Source organism: Octopus bimaculoides, chromosome 19, assembly GCF_046866305.1.
Source record: "Octopus bimaculoides isolate indiv1 chromosome 19, ASM4686630v1, whole genome shotgun sequence".
In the NCBI taxonomy this organism is placed as follows: domain Eukaryota; kingdom Metazoa; phylum Mollusca; class Cephalopoda; order Octopoda; family Octopodidae; genus Octopus; species Octopus bimaculoides.
Window position 1 is genome coordinate 22,379,266 of NC_142946.1, and position 21,819 is coordinate 22,401,084.

At 32.2% G+C, this 21,819-nt stretch overlaps 1 protein-coding gene across 3 annotated transcripts in view; it reads left to right on the forward strand.

The window, feature by feature from the left end:
* LOC106871647 (transmembrane protein 65) overlaps positions 1 to 21,819 on the forward strand; it is a 137,654-nt gene that overhangs the window by 109,001 nt on the left and 6,834 nt on the right. Inside the window, exons 4-7 of one of the 3 annotated variants that reach the window (XR_001409685.3) lie at positions 8,352 to 8,449; positions 9,396 to 9,501; positions 9,618 to 9,765; positions 15,716 to 15,752. Coding sequence is in view for 2 of the 3 variants with exons in the window: in XM_014918219.3 (XP_014773705.1) it covers positions 8,352 to 8,449; positions 9,396 to 9,501; positions 9,618 to 9,752 (339 nt within the window). In the remaining variant the exon portion in view is untranslated. Of the gene's footprint in view, positions 1 to 8,351; positions 8,450 to 9,395; positions 9,502 to 9,617; positions 11,490 to 15,715; positions 15,753 to 21,819 lie in introns of those variants that run through there. The other 2 variants (XM_014918219.3, XM_089366609.1) reach the window with 2 other exon arrangements.

Consider the following 21,819-nt stretch of genomic DNA (forward strand, 5'->3'; position numbering starts at 1 on the left):
GTCATCATCATTTTTATTATTATCATTATTTTATGTTTGACTTTTGTCTTGCATTTGTACAAGTTGGATCCAAGTCTCACCCAGAGACCTCAAGAGACAACAAGTTAGAAGTTCATGTAGGTGTTATGCCTAGGGTACCATATATTTGGATTTGTACAGTTTTGTTCTAGTGAATGTTTAAGAAACCATAAGAAAATTATGTGTTTGCTTTAAAATTGAAGACATTGTGTCTACGGGGAGGTTTTTTTACTGTCAAGTCACAACCATGACCTCAGACAGACAATACTTTACGCAATATGTGTGCAGTTCCAAGTAAAGCTGACTGTGGGGCATTTCTAAAGATGTTTCTTCAGGCTGGGTGGTATTGAACCCAATGCTCCAATGACAATGGGGACAACCTTTATGTTTGACACTTGGAGCTGTCACATCTTGACAATTCCAATTTTCAGGTCTCCATATTTTTCAATCTTTTTTCTTTCTTTCATGATATGTTGATCTCCTGGTACTACTATGTTGATTATTAGGTACTCTTCTTTGTCCCTCCTAATGGTTACTATGTCTAGCCTTTGGTGCTCTAACATCTTGTCTGTCTGGAAGTCAGTCCCAGAGGATCTTTGCCTTCTCCTTTTTGTCCATTACCTTTTCCAGTGTATGTTGGTACAAAGTACCCATTACCTCATATCCATACTTCTGGCATAGTAGGCAGTGAAGGTTTTGGGCTACTTTGTTATGTCTGTGCTTGTACTCTTTCTGCACAAGACTTTCATACACACTAACAATGTGGGTCATGCTTTTGACCCTCTTCCCACACATTCTGCTGAGGTTTGTTGCACTTGTATGGTATATATCCCTTTTCACTGAGTTGGTATTCAATGCCTGATCCTGGGCAGTGATGATTAGGCTTTCAGCGTTCTGTTTAAGGTCACCCTTGCTGAGCCACCTCCACGATCCTTATGTAATTACATGCAGAGTAGAGTTTCTCCTCACTCGCTAGTTATTCATGATTGGAATTCATTAGTGCTTTCAAGTCCATTGCTGGTAAATCCTTCTGCGTTAGCAACATACTGTGGCAGGTCTTGTTTGCTGTTTACCAAATACTCTGCCACGTTTCTTCTTTCACTGTTGATGCACACGCATACGCTAATCAGGCCACGTCCACCTTTATACCTTTTCATGTAGAGCCTCTGTACGTTTGCCTTAGGGTGGAGGGCACCATGCATTATCATTGTCTTTTGGGTAGTGTGGTTTAGTTGTTTAATCTCTGCTCAAGTCCATTAACACTTTCCATAAGAGGTTAAGACAAGCAATGGGTCAGTAATTGCTGGCCTCATTGCCTCTTTGACCAATCTTTATTATTATTATTATTATTCAGCATGGCCGCAGCTCTGAGCTGAAACTTTGAAATGAAAATAAAAGGTGGTGAGCTGACAGAATTGTTAGAATGCTGAACGAAATACTTAGCAGTTTTCCACCCATTGCTATGTCCTGAGTTCAAATTCCGTTGAGATCGACTTTACCTTTCATCCTTTTGGGATCAATAAATTAAACACCAGTGAAACACTGGGGTCAATGTAATCGACTAGTCCTCTACCCACAAATTTCAGGCCTTGTGCCTGTAGTCGAAAGAATATCATTATTATTATTTTTGGCAATTATTTGATGAAGTTCATTCACCAAATAATTAATCCACATACATTTATATGCAGGTGAGAAAGAGAAGAACTTAATGAATCTACATTTTGATTATTTCATATTTGCTTATATATATATATATATTTTGGGATCCAAGTTTATTTCTATTATTACCCTAAATATGTGCAAACTGATATATTTTAATAGGTTCATTAAGTATGTTACCTCTTTTGGCAATGGTTCAGTTTTACTGACTTTATTGAAGATATTCCTGTTTAAAAAATTACATTTGTGTGGAATTTTATTCCCATATTTGGTGTGATACTAGGTATTAATAGAAGCTGTTTTAAGTCCACAGTAAACTTTTCTTTTCTCCAACAATGTCTAATACAAGAAAAAATAGTATCTTATATGAAATTAATTATCAGTGTAAAAATTCTGATTATTTTGATTCTAATTTAAACATTTCTGTTTGTCCTATTGAAATTATATAATTTTTGATGTATATGATGCTAATTTTTTGGAAAACTTTTCCTATTATTGTATATGCAGCATATGAACTAGAAATCAAAGCTTTTTGTCATTATGAACTTTTGGTTTTATGGTTATATACAGCTGGTTTTGAAATATTTGTCCTTAATAACACACTTGTTATAAAATATTCTGCAAGTTAAATGAAAGAAATGACAACGCAGTATAACATGAATGTTGTAACATCAGTTTTTAAAATTAGTAAAGGATGTAAACTTTTAACTGACATTCCTATTGAATCAAATAATTATTTTCAGTTAATATTAATTGCTGGTATTGAAGGCAGTGAGCTGACAGAATTGTTAGCATGTCAGGCAGAGTGCTTAGTGGTATTTCATCCATCTTTACATTCTGAGTTCAAATTCCGCTGATGTCAACTTTCATTCTTTTGAGGTCAATAAAATATGTGCCAGTTGAACACTCGAGTTTGATTTAATCAACTTGGCCCCTCCCCAAACCTCTTGGCCTTATGCTAGAATTTGAAACCAGTATCAATTGCTTGTGAGGACACTATATTTCTTTATGCAATCATAAAGTATATTAAAGGCTTATAAGTTAACACTGTCCTCCACCTGTGTTAGCAGTGTGATCAAATCACTTTTCAAAGTTATTTCTATAGATTTTCTATAGAAATTATCACCAGCACTGAAAGTTTTGACATTTCTCATATGAATTTGTGTATGTAAACAGGGCGATCAATAGATAAAAAAAATAGGTAGAAATAATTTTTAAAAGTAGTTTAATCCCACTGCTAACACAGATGGGGCACAGTTATTGACTTACAAGCCTTTAATATACCTGGTGCATATTATGGTTTCATAACAAAACAAGGTGTCCCTACTAGGTGTGGAAGCAAGGTCTAGAACTGAAGGTCCTTAGAGTTAACCTAGCAAAAACCAAAGTCTTAGTAAGTAGGAAGGAAGACAAATCACAAATACCTTCAGGTAGATGGCTCTGATCAATCAGTAGAAAAGGCATAGTTAGAAGCTCCATAAGATGTACCCGGTGTAAGCTATGAACACATAAGAGGTGCAGCAATATCAAAGGAAGGTTAACTGAAAGATAAGTTTTTGTGTGTGGCAATGCACAGGTGTAATAAACACCAAAGATGTACAGAAAGCATATTCCATCACATGCCAGGGGGAAAAACTAAAAGTAGTTGATAGCTTCCATTACCTAGGTGACCAAGTCAGTAGCATGGGAGGGTGCGCTGAAAGTGTAGCTGCTAGAATAAGAATAACCTGGGCAAAGTTCAGAGAGCTCCTACCTCTGCTGATAATAAAGGGCCTCTCATTCAGTGAAAGGTAGACTGTATGATGCCGGTGTGTGAACAGTCATGCTACATGGCAGTGAAACATGGGTTGTGACTGCTGAGGACATGCTTAGGCTTGAAAGAAATGAAGCTAGTATGCTCCGCTGGATGTGTAATGTCAGTGTGCATACACGACAGAATGTAAGTGGCCTAAGAAGCATCAGATGTGGTGTGCAAGAGAGACAACTGTGTTGGTATGGTAATGTGTTTTGTATGGATGAGGACAGTGGAGGGAACCGAAGGTGGAGGTAGACCCAGGAAGACATGGGATGACATGGGAAGACCCAGGAAGACATGGGTGAAGCATGACCTTCGAATGTTGGACCTCACAGAGGCAATGACAAGTGACTGAGATATGTTGTGCTTGAGAACACCTGGCAAGCCAAGTGAGATCGTAGTCATGGCTGATGCCAGTGTTGCATAACTGGCCCATTTAAAAACACCCTTCAATTGTCGGGCTTGTGAAGACCTGTTGAACTGTGGGAAATCGTAATTGTGGTTGATGCCAGTGCTGCCTCACTGGCATCTGTGCCAGTGGCACGTAAAATGCACCATTTGAGTGTGTCTGATACCAGTGCTGTCTGATTGGCACATAGAAAGCACCATTCGAGTGTGACTGATGCTAGTTCCTCCTAACTGGCACCTGTGCTGGTGGCACGTAAAAAGCACTGGCTACACTCTCGGAGTGTTAGCATTAGGAAGGTCATCCAGCTGTAATAACCTTACCGAATCAGATTGGAACCTGGTGTAGCCTCCTGGCTTGTCAGTCCTCAGTCAAACCGTCCAACCCATGCCAGCATGGAAAGCGGACGTTAAACAATAATGATGATAATGATATCAGTTACCAAGAATGTGTATATTGTATAAAATTGGTCTATCCAATTGTGTTACACCTCTATATTTGGTAGCTATTTAAGCAATCATCATGGATGGTTAATGGGGTGGATGTGGTGCAGAAGAAGAAACAAGAACTCTTGAAATATGCATATATGCCCATCACCTATTTTTCTATCTTCATTTGCATTTTTTACACAGATGTATTTGTATACGAAACATAACTTTCAGTGCTGCCTGTAATTACTATCGGAAATCTGTAAAAATGACTTTAAAAAGTTTCAGCTAATAAATACATCTTAAGTACATTAAAAGTATTTTGTCTACTATAGTGACACCATCATAGGTTATTACATTTTATATATATATTGATCAAAATTCAAAGAATGTATTGCAAAAATATAAAGATAGATATATTTTTCATAATTTTTTCTTTTCTTTTTCAATTAACACTAAAAACAAAAATATTATTTTGAAAATTTAATGTATTTAGATATTAAATATTTTTCTCCAAGGTAAATATTTATAGGAAATATCCTATTAAGATTTATCTTTCTAAAACCACTTCATTTTAATGCTATTCAATCTTTAATTTGTGTAGTCATACTGGTTGGAAAACTATCTTCATTAACTGTTGTGAGATTGATCTTTTTTTTTTTTTTATTACTTGTTTCAGTCATTGAACTACAGCTATACTGAGGCACCACCTTGAAGGATTTTACTCCAGTGGATTGACCCAGTGCTTATTCTATCAATTTCTTTTATTGAACTGTTAAGTTACAGAGATATAAACAAACCAAAACCAGTTGTCTCATGTTGTCAAGTGATAGTTGTGGCATGGGACAAGTACAAGCACAATAACACACACACACACACACACACACACAAAACAGGCTTCTACACAGTTTCTGTCTACCAAATTCCCTCACAAGGCATCAGTTGGCCTGAGGCTATAGCGGAAGGCTCTTGCCCAAGACACTTTGCAGTGGGAATGAACTTGGAACCACATGTTTGCAATGTGAGCTTCTTAATCTGCACTGATTAGAACATATCATGTAGTCTTATGACTAATGTAAAAAAAAAAAAAAAAAAAAAAAAAAAATCAAAGCTTATTTCTTGAATTGATACCAACTCGAAAAATTAACCACAATATTTAATGTTGCTTTGTCATTTCTGAGACACGGTATTTGTATTTAGATAGCCATTACATGAAATAGCTAGAAATAATACATATAATCTCTGTTATGCATTTATTATTTAATGCAAATAGTGTATTGATTAAGAATTAAGAAAGGTTTAGTATGATGAAGGAAGCATAAATTGGAATTATGTCTGTGACTGAGAACAATTAAAATATTTAGAAGAATGGATTAATGTCCGTTAACCTGTTGCAGAGGATAGGCAGTGTTTCTAGAAAATGGTATTCTTATACAAATCTATCATGTTCTAATCTATGCTACTGTCCATGTTAAAAAACAGAAAAGTAATAATTTTCTATCTCATAAATCCTTTGGCACAAATTTATCACAAAAATATTTTTAAAAAAATACAATTGCAGTGAACAGATTGCGGTTTGAAAGCAAAGAAAATATTTTGACACCAATTGAATTTAAATGTTGAAGTGAACCTAACGGTTTTTTGAGTATTCTTAAATGGCTTATAAACATCTTCCATGCTACAATTATTTTTGTTTCAGTACATGATCTCAGATCAAGTCACTTGCCTTAATAAAAATTAAAAAAATAATTGTTTCAAAATACATCTAGAGTTGATTGTGTTTTTGTAAAGGAATATATACTTGTGTATATTTACCACTGTGAGCAATTGTATAAATGAATGGATATTCATATTGAGCTACAATTAAAGACTGAAAGACCTAACATGTCAATCTGGCATACTATATAATAAAATATTAATGATGGCATAATGACATCAGAAGATAGACATTTCACAAGCTAAAATAATTTTTCAAAATCTGTTCTATACAAACTATACTGTACTAATTTTAAAATAGCCTCTACATATCATACTTCATTATAAATACATTGTTGAAAGGTGAGTTACTGCAATATTGGCTAGAGATAACATCCCTTATGGACATGCTGTACTTGAAAACACTATATATTGGTGGGAGATAAAAATCATCCTAGCAGTGGCTAGTGAGAACGCCTGATGCATTTTTGCTTAGTTGCACCTTATTGATGGTGTGTACTCATAGCCAGCAACTTGCCAAGATGAAATTTGTTGCCTCTGATATATAGGAAAACTTGCTTTCAATGGTGTATATGATACAGACATGATTATTTTAACTTTTTAAAAAAAGAGTTAAACAAACTGCAAAATAAATTTTAAAAATGCTTTCTTTAATAAATAAAAGTTTATTTTCAAATAAATGTTCATATATATCTATATATAAACACCAATGTAATATAAGCATTTTCAAATGTGAACTTGTTGATTTTGAATAATTTTCAGGCTCTAAAATATAATTTTTCTCAGTGCATTTCATTTGGTTGTCAAGCTGTTAATTCATTTAATCTTTAAATATCTATATACTGTAACTTCCACAAAATCTTACAAATATATAGAAACACACTGGACAGTGGGGTAAATGCAAATACAATATGTTTGCACTGCTTCACTGCACGTGTCTGAATGCTATGTGGAACACAAGCAGGCAGAGATATGGTATGTACCCTAAGAAAGTAGATTTGTGAATCAAATTTAGTTGACTGACTACCTGCATATTATAGCACAGAGTTGAGCTGAGGTTATAGAACAGGAATAGAAATATATAAGGCATATACAAAAATATGGAAATTTGGAGATATAAATTATTTGATTAAGAAATTTCGTTTTGAATCAGTTTGAAAATATTAGTTTTTGTAAAAATGTATTTAAATCGAATTATCTCTTAGCTTATGTTTACATGTTATATAGATTAAATGCATTCGGAACATTATTCTTTTGTCTTAGTCTGTTTTCCCAAATCTCATCTTATACTCTCCATGGATTTAATGTCTATTTCTCTATGTACATACATAGACAAAAATTGTGTTCATTCTCTGGCAGAAATTAAGATATTTAAAAACATTTTTTTTATTAATGAATTATTTTCTAATGAATTAAGTTGTTACTGAGGATTTAAGTGGATTAATTTTTGAACACTAGATCAGGAGTTCAAACAGTGACATTGTATCATACTTTTAGGCAAAATACATTTAATTCAAAACAGGTGGCATCATCACACTTGGGTGATTGATGTGTAGACTTTCCTCCAACTGTGAGCTATTTGTCTAAGTGATTAAATATTCATTTGATCTATACATTGATGTCCAAAGGTGTTTCATAGATGTTAGTCTCTCTAGGAAACATTATAGTTCATTTAGCAATTAATTGACATTTATAACTCCATCATGTACATTTCATTTCATTAATTTCTCTACTGTAATGAATGTATATTTGATCATACTAACTGGCTTTGTTTGCTACTGTTAAATAATTGTTGTCATATCTTGGTAGTCAAAGGATGGAAAACTATGATAATTGATTAATCTGTTGTGAATTCTAGAAGATTGGGTTTGCTAAAATATTGCAGTTTTTCTGTCAACTAGTGTTTATTTTTTCACTTCTGCATTGAGTTAAAATGTCACTGTTGTCAACTTGGCCTTTCAACTTTCCAGATCAACACAAAGAAATATCAGTGTAGTATTGATGTTAATTCAAATGAATCGCCTTCCTTTACAAGATGTGACAAACTTCATATTTAAAGTAATCAACACATTTCTAAATATTTAGTGATCACAACTGCAGGGTATATTGCAGCTTGCTGTCAGCAATTAGAAACTTAGGTTTCAGCTTGTAATTTTTTCCAATTTCTTTCACTTATATGACTAAAGATTTTGTGAAAGTAATGAACATCACTACTTCACTTCCATTCTACTATAAATCTTAGACTTCATGACTAGTGATAAATATTTTTCTTGTTATTTCTTTCATTATAAAACAACATTTATAACACATTTTAAAATTCTGTCTTTAGGGAGAATATATTGATGCAACTTTTGGTTCCTTACTTGGTATCTCTACAATGGCTGCTGCAGGTCTTGGGAACATGGTTTCAGATGTTGCAGGAATTGGGTAAGCATATAATTATACATTTAACTGTAAATGAAATTTAAACATTGTGTTTTAATGGAAAAGAAGCAGGAGGAGATAATTAAGATATCAATGTGCAACACTAATAGCAGGTACAAGATATCTGTATCCTTAATGAATCTAATTGTGTTTATTTCCCTAATAGATGAGTTAAAAATTAGAGGTTTGTATTTCCACCATGACAATTCTTAATCAACAACGTACATGCATCTCCTACATTAAGGCTACTCCACGGTAGAGAATTTCACAGTTATAGGAATAGTAAAGTGTGACTACCATATTGGGCTACCCTTTGCAATTTCACCCTGTTAGAAACTTGGATAAATTTCAACAGCACAAAAAACTACATATTTCTCTCAGCCCGCTGGCCAAGATCAGAATAGTTAACAACTTTGAACACAGTAAATAAGATCTCTCTCTCTCTCTCTCTCTCTCTCTCTCCCACGCGCGCACACACACACACACACACACACACACACACACACACACACACACACACACACACTATGGATTTTATTTCAAGAGCAAATAAAAAAATTAGTTTAAAGAAAAAGTATCCATGTGGTCAAACTCAATTATTGTTTGTGAAATTGAAATTTTTGCCAATAACTTGCAAGTCTTCATTTAGGTTTATTCTTTATCTATAAGTATGCCTAAAGAAGTAGCTAGGGGTCTTCTAGATTTTGTTTCAAGCATACTCTATTAATTCAAACTTTCTCTTTTATTCACTTGCTGGTTACTGAAATAGTTTTCCCCAATAAAATAAGGCTGTAATAGATACCCTATAATTATTTTCAAGAAATGATTTCCTCAAATCTCATCATTTTGCTTCACTTTTTTGTAATTCTTTCCCCACTAATGTTTAGGTTGGTTGTATTTGTAAATCTTTTATTACTTTATATTGAAAATGCAAGTAATTATTTTACAGGTCTGCTTGGTATGTTGAAGTATTGGCTGTTAAGGTTGGTTTTCACATGCCCACTTTAACCCCTCAACAAGTGGATATGAGAAAAACACGTTGGATTGCTAATTTGGTAACTATTGTTTTAATATCATTATGTTACTGAGTCGTTTTAAAAAGCAGATTAAGATTTAAGTCTGAATGTGTTCCTTGAGATTTTAACTGAATCTCTTTTATTTTCATTTTTAGGGCAAAGTGATTGGCATTACAGTTGGATGCTTGATAGGAATGTTTCCACTACTGTTCTTTAACTATGACAGAGACACGCATAATGAATCACAAGAAAGCCCAGCAGAACCTGCCACTGAAACAAAAAAGAGCTAGATAGAGCAAGATGGTTAGAAAATTTTATCTCTGCTCAGCATTTATTTTTTATTGAGACAAACAACTTGTGAATTCTTGGGAATTTCTGAGGGAGGGGGGAATATACAAGAAAAAAATAAACCCATAAAAATATTATTAAATAGAAAGAAAAGATACTTGTTTCTATTTTTTAATGATGAAGTGGCCTTTTGAGATGTTTGTGGAAAGTCATAAAATTTTGTTTAATGCCTAATAATTTTTAATTTATATACACCAATCTGTGTTTTGCATAAGTAATTTTAAATACTCAGTTGCTTTTGGAGTGCATTATAAATTTTACTTTATTTAAAAATATCTTGTTTTTACTAGATTTAAGAGATCTGAATTATAATTCCTTAAATTTGTTACATATTTTTTTCAATTCAATTTGACACTCTTCTAAATTTTAGCTTTGTTTAAATAATTTCTTACAACACTTTTGTTGTTATTTTATTGTATTAGTATCGTTGGCATTATATTGTCTAATTTGTTTGTTTTTAGAATTCACGCTGTTAAGTTCTTATTGTAGCAAATTTTATTGTAAAAGAAAATCCAATTTCTAATTAAAGAAATGCTTTCCCTGCCACCCTAAAAATGTAATGTTGTGATGTGATGATCCAGCCAGGTTGGATCAATTTCCCAAAAGATTTCTTATGCACATGTGTTACTTAAAAAATATCTACCAGTCTGTTTTTTTCCTATCTGTATGGGTATGTATGTGTGTGTATGCATGTGTAGACAATGAAAGGAAATGCATTACTTGAAAGTATTTTACTTTTTCATTAGATTCCTTACTGCTGGTGACAAACAGTGATTTGTATAAAGTAACTATCTTTCCAAAATTTGAACTTCCTAAAACCACTCACAATTATTTTGCAAATCATTGCTATAAAGTTGACATTTCTTTTCATTAAGCAGTGTAATTGAACCTGCATTTGTACAGGTGTATGAGAAATTCAGAGTAATGAGTGAAGCCTCAGCTTCAAAAAAAGAAAAAAAAAATCTTCATTTTACGTCCGTTTTTCCATACTGGTATGGGTTGGATGGGTCCACAGTCTTTTGTCATCTAGCACAAACAGCAACAGATAAAACCACTGAGCCTTGTTGTTTTGTATGTCATGTTTTTTGGCACGATTTTTATGGCTGGATTTCCTTCCTATCCCAAATCACTTTACAACATGAACGGGTGTATTTTATTGTGCCACTGGCACTGGAGGAGTTGTCTGTGGCAGGACTAAAGAGACCCTCTACCCTGTATCAGTTTTTATTCAGAATTATTATCTCTTAGATGGGTTGCCTTCACTGTGGCTTGTGGAGTTCACATTTCTGTTTTTTTATGGCATAGTTTTTATGGCTCAATTCCCTTCTTATTGCCAACCACTTTACTGATGGTCTGGGTGCATTTTATTGTGCTGCCAGCACTAGAGGTTGTCTGCAGCAACACTAAGGAGTCCTGTCTAGACTGTATCAATTTTTACTCAGTTACTGCCCCCCAGGATGGGTTGTCTTTGGTGCAGCTTGCAGATTCCATATTGCCTCCATGCAATAGGGTTAGAACCTCTTATTGTATAATGTTGGGTTTGTTCAGACTCATGCATACCCACATTCTCAGCTTCCATATATATATATAACACAAGTACAAAACTTTCTCATCAGTTAATAATGCATTTATTACAGCATGTTATAATGCTGATCAGGAAAAAAAAAAAAAGAAAGAAAGCTAAATAGTTGATCACGCTGTTATTTTCTTTACAATTCCACAAAATGTTAGATTAACTGTGGAAGCTTTATTACTAGCAAAATACAAAATAAAAATAACGACAAACACCACACATGAAGTAAACTAAAAGTAATGAGGAATTAATGGTTAAACAGTTTTTAAATTTGGCAATGGTGATTTTATGAATTGCATCATTCTCATAATCCCTTGCTGCCTATTACAAAATGCAACAACAATGTGCCAATATCCTTTTATTGAAAAGATACAGCTGAAAAAATTTTGAAATGCTAATGAACTAAGAAACATTACTGTTCCATGATAAATATAAAGGAAAAATAATGTAACATAAAAAAAATATCTTCCGTATAAAAGATTAAACTTGAACACATTTGTGTCTTCAATATGTTTGAAGGAGAAGCTGTTCACACACACACACACACACACACACACACACACACACACACACACACACACACACACAACACTCTCTCTTTCTCTCTCTCTCTTTGTATCAGAGTAACCATCTGTTTCATTAGATAAAGAGTGGTTGAAAGAACACAAGAAGTACTATCAAACTGGTGAAAAGGGCTGTACAATATAGATATCTTTGCACTTAATTTTTCTCTTAAGTCATCATTGTTAAGTCTCCATTAGTGGACTCTTCAATCATTTCAGTAAATAAATATAAAGTGCAAATTAACATTTTTATTAACAAGTTTTTTAAAGGAATTTTTATTTTGATTTATTCAATGTGAAACATTTCTTCCTTTTTATCAAATTCAATGTCTTTCAGTGCTTCTGTTTTTGTAGCTTTTATTCCACCATATGATTTCAAAAAGTAAATCAAGAATGTACTCAAGATACACAGCAAAGAAAGTCTTATTTATTTATACCTAATTCACTGCATTGTCAGTAAGATTAATGAGTGACTGCCTTTGCTACTCAAGCAGAACAAATACTGTATATGGTATAACTATTTGAAAGTATTGGTATTTTTTTGTTCCTTTGATGTTTGCATCTTTTATCCAGTTATATTGGTGAGATATGTATATCATCATCATTGTTTAATGCCTGCCTTCCATGTTGGCATGGGTGGGACATATACATATATACTAAATAAGAAGACAAAGAAAATTCTTTAACACATCTTTAATGATTTGTTACAATTGTTTCTGTATCCACTTGATTTGAAACACTAGTTTATGCAAAAATCTAAAGTGAAAATTTACGTAATGTTTGCAGTTTTAAAGCTGTGTCAAAGAATTTTCTTTGTCTTCTTTTTATCTTTTGGATTATTTACTCTTCACCAAATCCACTTTATGGTATGATCGTTGTGAAACTTGGATTTTCTACACCTGAGGAATTCTGGCATTGGCCTGAAACCCGACAGTGTTGATAACCCAGTATTTGGGTCAAGTGCTTTTCTGGAAATAACCTAACTTTACACTCTATCAGGACCTTAGACTATGTATATATATGTATGTATATTATCCAATGACATTCCACATAGTTTCCATCTACTAAATTCCATTACAGGGCATTGGTAAAGCTATTATGTGAAAGATACTTGCTCAAGATATCACATATTAAGACTGAAATGAGAACCATGTGATTGTAATGCCTGTATCTTGATATTTTGTTAGTAAATAATTTATTAAAGAACAAAATATCTCCTTTGTTAAGGTTTGTTAATACAAATGAAAACCATAGATGTGTAGTAGCAATGGATGGCTGAATTACAGAATTGGTGCATATATTATATGGTGAAATTCCTTTGTGGTTGATTTTGGTTTTCAAGGTGGCAGAATTGTTAGCATGTTGGGCAAAATGATTAGCGACATTTTGTCTGTCTTTATGTTCTGAATTCAAATTCTGCCAAGGTCGACTTTGCTTTTCATCATGTTGGGGGTCGATAAAACAAGTACCAGTTGAACACTGGAGTCGATTTAATTGACTTATCCCTCTCCTGAAATTGCTGGCCTTGTACCAAAACCTGAAAGCATTCTTTCAAGATTAATAAGTACCAGTCTAGTACCATATAAATGACAGTAGCTTTGAAGTGGGTGATCCAGCTTATCAACATTAAATAGCTAAAATCAGTAAAAGTGAAGATTTGATGACACTGTTGTGAAGTCATGTGGCCTAGTAGTTGCATTCACAATTGCAAGATTCTATTTGATTCCTAGATCAGGCAGTGTTTTGTGTTCTTGTGTCCACACGACTCTAAACGAGTAACCCAGCAATGGACTGGCATCCTGTTCAGAGGGAATCTTATGATTTTCATCCCTTATATGCTATGGAAACTGGGTAACCTGCCCTATGAGGCCCAGGACTCCAGACAGTAGTATCCAGGTTGATGTGGTGAGACAGTCAGAGCTCTAGTCAATGAGCAAACCGATAGTGTTAATAAACTGGCTTTGAACAGTATGATAAAACCTGGTTAACTCAATGGACTGATAACCACATCAATAATTATCAGTCATGAATCTGTGTTACTGACTCTTCATTATATTTCTCATGGTACATATCTGATTAATACAAAACTGTCTTTCTTAAGTCTATATTTTTGACTGATTACAATCTGCTAAATACTTGTTGGTTTCATTGAGCAAGTTATTAGAAAATATTTATTTTGCTGCATGAAGTAACAATGATTCTCATGTAGTTGCAACATACTTCATGTCCCCTGTTTTGGCCTTTTTAAGATGCAAACCTTGAATTAATTTATGCATTTTGCTATATCATAAAAAAACTTTGAATGTAGAAACCATTCATGCAATACTTTGAGTTCTGTATTTACTTGTGGTTTTTCATTCACAGTATAACAAATTTGATTTTTCACATATAGGCTTCAGTCTATTATTCTGCATGTCACAGTTCTTAAGACATTGATCTAGGAGTCCTTGCTGATTTAACATAAATTGAAAGTACTCCAAATGTTGCTTAGCTGTTTGTTATATATCTTTCATTCTGTTGCAATTTTTGTCATTCATAATGTCTCTCTGTGCAGGATATTTTATTACTCTGAGTATTGCAACTCTTTATTTGTATTAATCATTTAACTTTAGCTTGAAACTCTAATAATTGCTATTTTTCTTTGTCTTCCTTTGTACTTCATTTCATTTGTTTCTTCAACTATTGCAGGCTTCCTTATGCTTCTTGCTTAAGGGAAATATGCTATTGGGAATCTTTGGCTTGTTGTGTCCTTAAAATTGATACACCATTCTGCTAACTTCTGAATTTGATCTTTTATACGACACCATCTGTTCTGAGTTCATTAAACTATAGAAACCTCTGACATATTGTACTATTCAACCATCAGGTATATGAAATTTTAGTCAGCACAGAGTTTCAACATCAGCCTTGTATGTTAGGCAACTCATTCTGTTTTACTTGTTACAGCTGTTGATATGATCATCCAATAATGATGATTTCTATTTTCCTGAAACAAACAGATAATCTGTTTGATCAGATTATCTAGCCATTAGATCTCCATGTGTCTAGATTAATACATTTAAGCTGATAATGAATGTTAGATTATGATAAAAAAACATAATATTTTCCTGTAATTTCACTAAACTTTGTGCCATTCCTTTTCTCATATCTACCATTTCATGTTTAAATGGTTAACATTAGAAAAGACATCCCTTACAAGAAACTTGATAAAAATAATTTGTCTGTAAAGACTATCATTTTAAAAAGCAATCTAATTCATCCTCCTATATTATTCTCTAGCATAAAAAGTAAATAATCCAAAATGACATTTGTCATCTGTATCCACACAAGGATTCTTTCAATCCAGAGTTACATTGTCTACCATATCCATTCTGTAAAGTTGAATATTTATCCTTTTTGAAGATGTATTCTGCCATTGAGATAAAACTTGTTTTGTAAATAATTAGCTCTTTGTATTAATTCACTTCTCTATTAACCTTTTAACATTTAAACCTGCCAAAATATTCCACTTGATTTATGTTCAAGCTAGCTAGACCTGGCCTACCCTACAATATCATTGTGAAAATAAAGTTATTTCATCAAAATCTTCAAACCAGAAGATAATGCATAATTAATTCAAAACATTGTGAATAAATAAGCATTACATTTGACAGAGTAAGATGAATGTTAAAGAGTTGAATTCTTATTTAAATAGAATATACTGAAGTTAAAAACGTTTTTTTTTCTGTAAAAGAACATTTGAAGTAATAGATTTTGTTTTTATATTTAGACTGAAGATTATCATCAGTAATATTAGTGAGAAAGAGGTAAGATCCTAAAAGCCAAGTCCATGTTCTGGTTTTGATTATTGTGTGTATCTGTTAGACTTGGATTACTAATGACCATGAGAAAGGCCTGTATCCATCTGAAATCTCATTTTCACCCTTGAATCTATTTCAACTTAAACTTCTCTGCATGAAATAAATTTAATCACAAGAGGCATGATATATTACATTATGTAATAATAAATAATACTTGCATCTCACTGTTGAGCAAGAGTGTAACTTCATAGGAAATACAAATATATACTAAAATATCAAACACTAACATTTGGTTCAACAATTTGTAAATATCCAAACCTGCAAAATTATGGTAAATAGATGTAAATAGTTAACTAGCACTCTTTTCTACATTCACTATCTCCCTTAACCCTTTTGTTACCATATTTTTGTTGAAACACACTGTCTTTATTTCAATTAGTTTTGAAAATAATGAAGAATTTTGTAAGAAAGCTTAGTCATATTTAAGCTGGTGTTAGGAATAGAAATTAACAAGAAATTTTGATTGAAGTTTTTAATTTAGATCATTCTAAAACAGGGAGTTTGTATCATAGAACCAGGGTTGGTCCCAGGCAGGTTGATATCAAAAGGGTTAAGCACACACACACACACACACACACACACACACACACACACACACACACACACACACACACACACACACACACACACACACACACACACACACACACACACACACACCACACAGTCTCTCTCTCTCTCTCTCCAATGAGTTGTGTGTATCCCATTATATTTTGGGCTATGATATTTATCAAGTATTTTAAAGTATCTAAATACTAATTACTTATAGCCTGTATCCTATTATTTATCTGTTCCTTCTAAGATATTTACATTATCAACAAAGGTAGCTTTCTTCTACATTTGCAATAATAGACTTTAAACTATGAACCATATAAGTAGAGCTTGCTTTGCTATTCAAATTGACTGAATTTACAAAGAAAATTATTTTTGAGTTTTCACATTAGGTAAGTTATTAATCTTGGTTGCATTGATTTTTATCTTTAACAATGATAAAAATTCCCATAAAAATTCTGTTTTATCCTTGAAACTACAGTCTTAACAATAATCATAGTTTTAGTTACATATTTTGTGCCAAAAGTAATTTGTTTTCTAGGGTTTATTTTGAGTAATAAAATTCAGTTTACATGCCTTTAAATAAAAAAAAAAAAAAAAAATCAGCTATGACAATTCTTTAAAGTTAACTTCATATTGCTTAGATGTAAAACAAAGGAGACAACAAATTTTTAAATACATTATTTTTCCTTTATTTAAGTGAAACTAAGCACTTGTCTGACACCAATTTAGATTTCTCTCTGTGCATGTATTTTAGATATGACAGAAGAGCTGAATGGGTGGGTTAAAGGAGCAAGAGTATGATGGCAGCAAGATTAAGGGCAAGAATGTTAGAACAAGTGATGGACTATAGAAGTAGTTTGAGTGAGAAGGCATGATTGGTAGTAGAGAAAGAGTGAAGGTAAAATGTATTTGATTTTATTTCCTTTAATAGACAATGCATATTATAAATAAACGTGATAATTTCTTGAGTAATCTCAGTAAACCTATTCCACTATATGACATATATAAGACCATATTGTATTTATATTTGCTCTACAAAATGATGCCTTGAGCCATATTGCTGATATATTGCTCCTGCCTATTACAGCAGTGAATTGGTATCTATTTACTGCTGACTAGACTGGGTCATTGTGTCACTAGTAATGCATTATATTTCATTGTGTGTGTGTGTGTGTGTGTGGAACAGTGTATTGCCAGTAAGTTGATATGAACAGTTGAGTTCTTTTGACATCTCTGGTTGGGACATATTTCCTAACTATATCTGTGAAAAATATTTTATGGATTGTTGCAGCTTTGAAATTTTAGTACTAAAATTTAAATTCAGGCAATTTTTACAGCTAATCCAATTTCATGTATGTTTGCATGTATGTGAAATAGTGATAAATGGAGGTTATCTAGGAATCAGCATGTAACATATGAGTTAAGAATATTAAATTTGCAATAAAAGATAACCATTTTTCATGATCAAGATCTATTTCTTTGAAGTAAATGTGTATGCACTTCTTTTTCTACCTTGACCATCTTATACATGGAGATATGTTCTAATTTTTAGAACAGCATGCCCAAAATAAAGGTGACATGCCCATGTTTTTATCAATAAATGATTAACCTAATCTGATAAATCAAATAACACCTAACAAATTTAAAATAACTTGTTTGGTGTACATCAGCTCTGGAATATAATCTACAACTGCATATTTAGTTATCTGGTGGAATGGTTATTCTGTTTTACTGAGACCTGTTTGTATGAACTTATGTTTGATGGGATGTCTAGGCTAATTAGTTTTTAATAACGATATCTGATTGTTGATTTTCATTATTCAATTGCCATCAAATAGTTTTTATTATGTTGATAAACAGTTGCAGTCTTTAAATATTAATATATTTGTATTGTCACTAAACACTTTCAGAGCAGTCTTTGCCTAAATTTATCAATAGGTATATGCTGTAGTAAAATATATTTTCATAAACCCATTTAGAAAATAGTTTTCAATTAATTTCTGTAGAGTATAATTTCAGCCTAATTTAAACAAAAACTAATTTCTAAAGTTTTATACTTGTATAAGTGGTTTGTTTATTTTATGAATATTCAATTATTCTAAATTTTCATTTCTTTTTTAAAGTTGTAAACATTTTAATGCTTAATTAAAATTTACACCTAATTTCAGTGACTTCTAATTATCATCTATTTAATTAGTAGCTTTAAATTTACTTTAGTTTGGAAACTGGTTTTTGTTTTAAACTTTCTTTGGTTTTCGTCATAATTTCTTTCATGGTTTGTTGTAAATATTGGAGGAAAATTAAAATGGCTTAAAAACATTTTTATTAGGAAATTTTTGTATTTAACTTAATGAATTTTCTCTGGTATACTAAGTATTCTTTTTTTTTCTTATACTACTTGTTCATCATCATCATCATAATAATAAAAACAGTAACAATAACAACAACAACAACAACAATAATAATAATGATAATAATAATGATGATAATAATAATAATAATAATAATTTTATTTACTATAGGCACATAGCCTGTAATGTTTTGTGGGGAAGGGTTAGTTAATTACATAGACCACACTACTCAACTGGTACGTATTTTATCAACTCCAAAAGAATAAAAGGCAAAGTTAGCATCAGCAGAATATGAATGCAGAATGTAAAGTTTGAAGAAATGCCACTAAGTATTTTGTCTGGCATGCTACTGATTCTGCCAGCTTGCTGCTCTTAATAATAATAATGATAATAATTTCTATAGACACAAGACCCAAAATTTTTGGTGGGTGGGGGCAGGTATTAGTTTATTACATTGATCCAGTATTCAACTAGTACTTATTTCATTGATCCCAAAAGATGTAAGTTAGCTGACTTCAGCAGAATTTGAATTCAGAACATAAAGACAGACAAATTGCCACTAAGCTCAGTGTGTTAACAATTGTGCCAGCTGTTTTTGTTCATATTTCTACATTCTGAGTTCAAATTTTATTGGAGTCAGCTATACTTTTCATCTTTCTGAGATTGATAGAATAAGTACTAGTTAAGTATTAGGGTTGTCCTTCCTTTAAAATTTGTGATATCATGCCAATGTTTATTATTTTTAATTAAGTTTTCTGTAAGTAGCTTTCTATCATTTGTTTGCCAAGGAAGCAGATATGGCCTTGTAGTTGAGAAGTTCACTTTGCAAGCAAGTCATTCTAGTTTTTATCCACAGTGCAGCACTCTGCATCTTTGTCAGAGGGGTTCAGTTAAATTTTTAAACCTAAAAAGGGCCCAACAAATCAACAACTTTAAAATAACTCTATTGGATTAAAAAAAATTTAAACCAGTAAAAAAAAAAAAAAAAAATGACAAATTATCTATTTGATTGTTGTGAATATATTTTGTAATTTTTAACTCCAATCTTTAGACTTCTCTGAGGTAAAGCTCTTACCAAACTTGGCAAAAATCCAGTCTTGACCTTACACAAATTATCTTCTATTATAACCTCAGGTTGACCAATATGACAAATGTTGTTTGAGTGGACCTTTACAAATGGAAACCGTGTAGGAGCCCTTAGTTAATGTGTATTTAGTATATATGTGTATATCTTTCAGCAATGTATAATATCAAAAGGTATAGACATCCCCCCCCCCCCCAAAAAAACAAAGAAAAAATAAACCAGTGCTTTTAAAATTCCTTGTGATATTTGTTCTGCTTGAGTTACACAAACAGTCCCTTGCCACTCTCACTACCATAAATACAATGGACTATTGATTGGTCTGTTGCAAACCGGTAACCAACAGTGCTGTTGTTCACAAAACATGATATTAAATAAATGAAATTTTTTTTTATTATTTCAACAAATTTTACTGAATTCATGCCTAAATTCACTTTCTATTAATGAAATATTAAAAGTGCTGTTTTCAAAACAATGTAATTTATGATGTAATACATATTACAACTGTATTAAAAAACAAAATACAAAATTAAAGCCCCCCCCCCAAAAAAAAAACTAAAGCAAATTGAGATTTCTGTGCCAGGTTTAGGTAGAGAGGCAATTTTCTTATTTTATATATTTACATACAAAAAACTTTCCAAAGAAAGTTATTGAAGGATTTCAACTAAGTTTGTAGCATGTTTTTCATGTATGTATGGTATAGAAAAAGTGGACTAATATAGCAAATGATATTACTGCAGCTGACTTATCTCCTGTTTTAAATGTGTCTTGATAAACTGAATCAATCAAAAACATTGACTACTCACAATTGCTAGTCATTTGTCATTTGCAGTCTCTGGGATTAATTTCAAAGTTGTAGATATATATTGTTCTCTAGTCTGTATTTAGAATCATTAAAGTTTTATAATCCACAGTTTCATTGATGAGATTTACAATAGATATTAGAAATCAAGTGTTTTTGTTTCGGGTTTGGTAAACTGTCAACAGCTCTTTGTTCTTGTTGACAAATTATCCAAGTCAGAAATATTTTATTAACATTGTCTGCATGTTCCTAAGAATACATTTTCCATCACATATCTGTGTATGCAAGTTTGTATGTATATGCATATTTGTATTTGTGCATATATATATATATATATATATATATATATATATAAGTTTAAAAACCTTATGATATAAATATAAACTGTGAGAACGACCCTTAAGGGATCTAATTAATGATCTCCTAAGGTAAGTTCTTATGCTATATTGGTAACGGTTGCTACATCCTCTGGGAAAATTATTATAATATTTTCTCGTCATCAATAGACACAGATAAATAACTGCTGCCAATGGAGACTTTCAACATTGATATATCCATGAAAGATATACCTATCCCACCAAAGAAAATCTACATGGAGCAGCTTATCCATAAGACGCATTCTTTCATAAATAGAATTCGTTGGAGAGCACACTTCTGGGATAACAAAGGAAAACAAGAAAACACATCAGATAAAGGATCGAAATATAAAAAAATCTTTAAATCTAGGAATAATCCGCCTTACAACCATAGACTGGATAAGTTTGAGGAAGAGATATGGTCAGTTGTAAAGAACATCAAATTCAATATGTCACAGAGAAAAAACACACACATGAGATACATAGAAGAAATCATCAGAGAAATAAAGAATACCAATAAAGTCCTAGTAAAATCAGATAAAACAGGGAACATATATAAATTGACTAAACAGAACTACAACAACCTACTGCAGAAGGAAATTGAGAAGAATTATAAAATAGCAAACTGGAAAGTACTTAAGGAAGCTAACAGAGAAACTAAAGAAATAATGGAAAAGTATTATCTGACCGATAGGACGGAACCGTTGGTACCAAGAGAACCAAGATTTATACTCAAGGACCATAAAGTAAATTTCTGGACACAGCCATCACTAAGACTCATATGCCCAATGAGATCGGACATAGGAATATTAAGCAAGAACATTATAAATAACTATCTACCCACAATAACCACTAAGTTAAAGTTAGA